Raw genomic sequence first — 2,352 nt, forward strand, 5'->3', positions numbered from 1 at the left:
AACCCTTTTGTTACTGTATTTATTTTGAGAGGCTCTGTGTTTCTTTCAATTAATTTTAAATATAACAAAGAATTTAGTAAAATAATTTAGTTATTATTAAGCTAGTGTTAGGAACATAAATTGTGACTAAGGTTTGGTGGAAGATTTTAATTCAAAACTTATGGAAACAAGACATTTGTACTACAGAGCCAGAGCTGGTTTCAGCTGGGTTGGTATCAAAAGGGTTAAATGATTAATCAAATGATTGGCTAAATAGTCAACTGATTGGCAAATAATAAAAGAAGTGACAAAGAACCAGTGCGTGTGTGTGTTAGTGTAATGACCTTCCTAAGATACAAGAAAATAATTTAATTTAAAAAAATTTTTATACGAATTAAGTCAAATTTTTTTCCATCCACAGGTGAGATTGAACGATGTTTAAAAAAAGTGAGTGAAGGAGTTGAGACATTCGAAGATATTTGGCATAAGGTGAGTGAAATGATTTGATTCCATCGTACGATGTACAGAAACATACTGGGGGTGATAGTAACTTTTCAGTAACTTCCCTCTTATTCTCTGAAGGCCCTTCAAACTGTCAGAGACCCCTAGTGATATTTTCAATAAGGTGCAATTTAATCTCTGGAAGCCATTCAACTAGCAGAGACCTCTGGTGATATTTTTAGTAACTTTCCACTTAATCTCTGGAGGTCCTTTAACTGGCAAAGACCCCTTGTAAGATTTTCAGTAACTTTCCGCTTAATTTCTTGGAGACCCTTTCACATGGCAGAGATCCCTAGTGATATTTTCAGTAACTTTCTGCTTAATCCCTGAAGGCCCTTCAACTTGCAGAGATCCCTAGAAATATTTTCAGTAACTTCCCTCTTATTCTCTGAAGGCCCTTCAACTTGCAGAGATCCCTAGAAATATTTTCAGTAACTTTCCATTTATTCTCTGGGGGCCCTTTTTCAGTAGGTTTCACCTTATTCTCTGAAAAGCCCTTCAACTGGCAGCGACCCTTAATGATACTTTCAGTAACTTGCCCCTTGTTCTCTGAAGGCCTTTCAACTGTCAGAGACCCCTAGTGATACTTTCAGTAACTTTCCACTTAATCTCTGGAGGTCTTTCAACCGACAGAGAACCCCAGTGTTACAGCACTTAAAGCCCCTGGCCTTAATTGGGGATTATATTCATGTGGGTGGGCAAGGTTATAAGGTTTACATTACAGAGACTGTGGTGTTGAACAAGATCTTCGCTGACCCCTTGCACATCAACTGTCTTATTTCTGTCCCTTACAGCTTCACAATGCAATCAACAGTAATCAGAAGGAGAAGTATGAGCAAGACCTTAAGAAAGAAATTAAGAAACTCCAGGTAAGAACTAGCATCTTTTCATTTTGTATCCACTTTGGGTGAACCGTGGCGCCGTTGGTTACAGGTTTCCCGTGAACCAGTCACTGGTTCAGAAACACAGGATAATTTTTTTCTTCGAAACCATCGTTATTTTTCTGTTCTGTTACGCAACCGATGTCTAAAGGTGTTCAAGTTTGTCGTCATTCCATCTTTTTTTTTTATCTTTTTTCTGTTTTCCAGGAATGGTGTAACCGCTGAACTACATTATCCAACAATGTGTGATTTGAGGGAGCTCTGGCTGCTGTTTCTAGCAGGTTGTGCAACCACGTAGAGGCTTTGTTGTTGGTTTCATAGACAGTATATTGTTTCAGTGTGAGTGTGTTCATGTGTGTGTTTGTGTATATGTATGTGTGGTCATGTGTGTATGGATGTGTTCATGTGCTTTTTTGTGCATTTGTGTGTGTCTATGTATGTATGTATGTGTGTGTGTGTAAGAGATTGTTTGTGTTTTGGTGTGAACATTAGTGCTTCAGTACAAAAGAATGGACAAAGATTCGCAAGTTTATCTGATTTAGGACATATATATATATATATATATATATATATATATATATATATATATATATATATAGTGTAGGAGTGGCTGTGTGGTAAGAAGAGGGGAGCTGGCAGAAACATTAGCACGCCGGGCGAAATGCTTAGCGGTATTTCGTCTGCCGCTACGTTCTGAGTTCAAATTCCGCCGAGGTCGACTTTGCCTTTCATCCCTTTCGGGGTCAATAAATTAAGTACCAGCTACACACTTGGGTCGATGTAATCGACTTAACCCCTTTGTCTGTCTTCGTTTGTCCCCTCTATGCATAGCCCCTTGTGGGCAATAAGGAAAGAAGAAGCTTGCTTCCCAACCACATGGCTCCAGTTTCAATCCCACTTCGTGTCTTCTACTATAGCCTCAGGCCAACCAAAGCCTTGTGAGTGGATTGTGTAGACGGAAACTGAAAGAGGCCCATCGTATATATATATA

At 38.8% G+C, this 2,352-nt stretch overlaps 1 protein-coding gene across 1 annotated transcript in view; it reads left to right on the plus strand.

Moving 5' to 3' along the window:
- The window catches only part of LOC106880464 (CCR4-NOT transcription complex subunit 3), a 32,003-nt gene that overhangs the window by 3,469 nt on the left and 26,182 nt on the right, over window positions 1-2,352 (plus strand). The window contains exons 2-3 of the mRNA XM_052977826.1: window positions 401-468; window positions 1,275-1,349. Coding sequence (XP_052833786.1) covers window positions 401-468; window positions 1,275-1,349 — 143 coding nt within the window. The remainder of the gene's footprint in view (window positions 1-400; window positions 469-1,274; window positions 1,350-2,352) is intronic.

Source organism: Octopus bimaculoides, chromosome 29 (assembly GCF_001194135.2).
Source record: "Octopus bimaculoides isolate UCB-OBI-ISO-001 chromosome 29, ASM119413v2, whole genome shotgun sequence".
Lineage (NCBI taxonomy): Eukaryota > Metazoa > Mollusca > Cephalopoda > Octopoda > Octopodidae > Octopus > Octopus bimaculoides.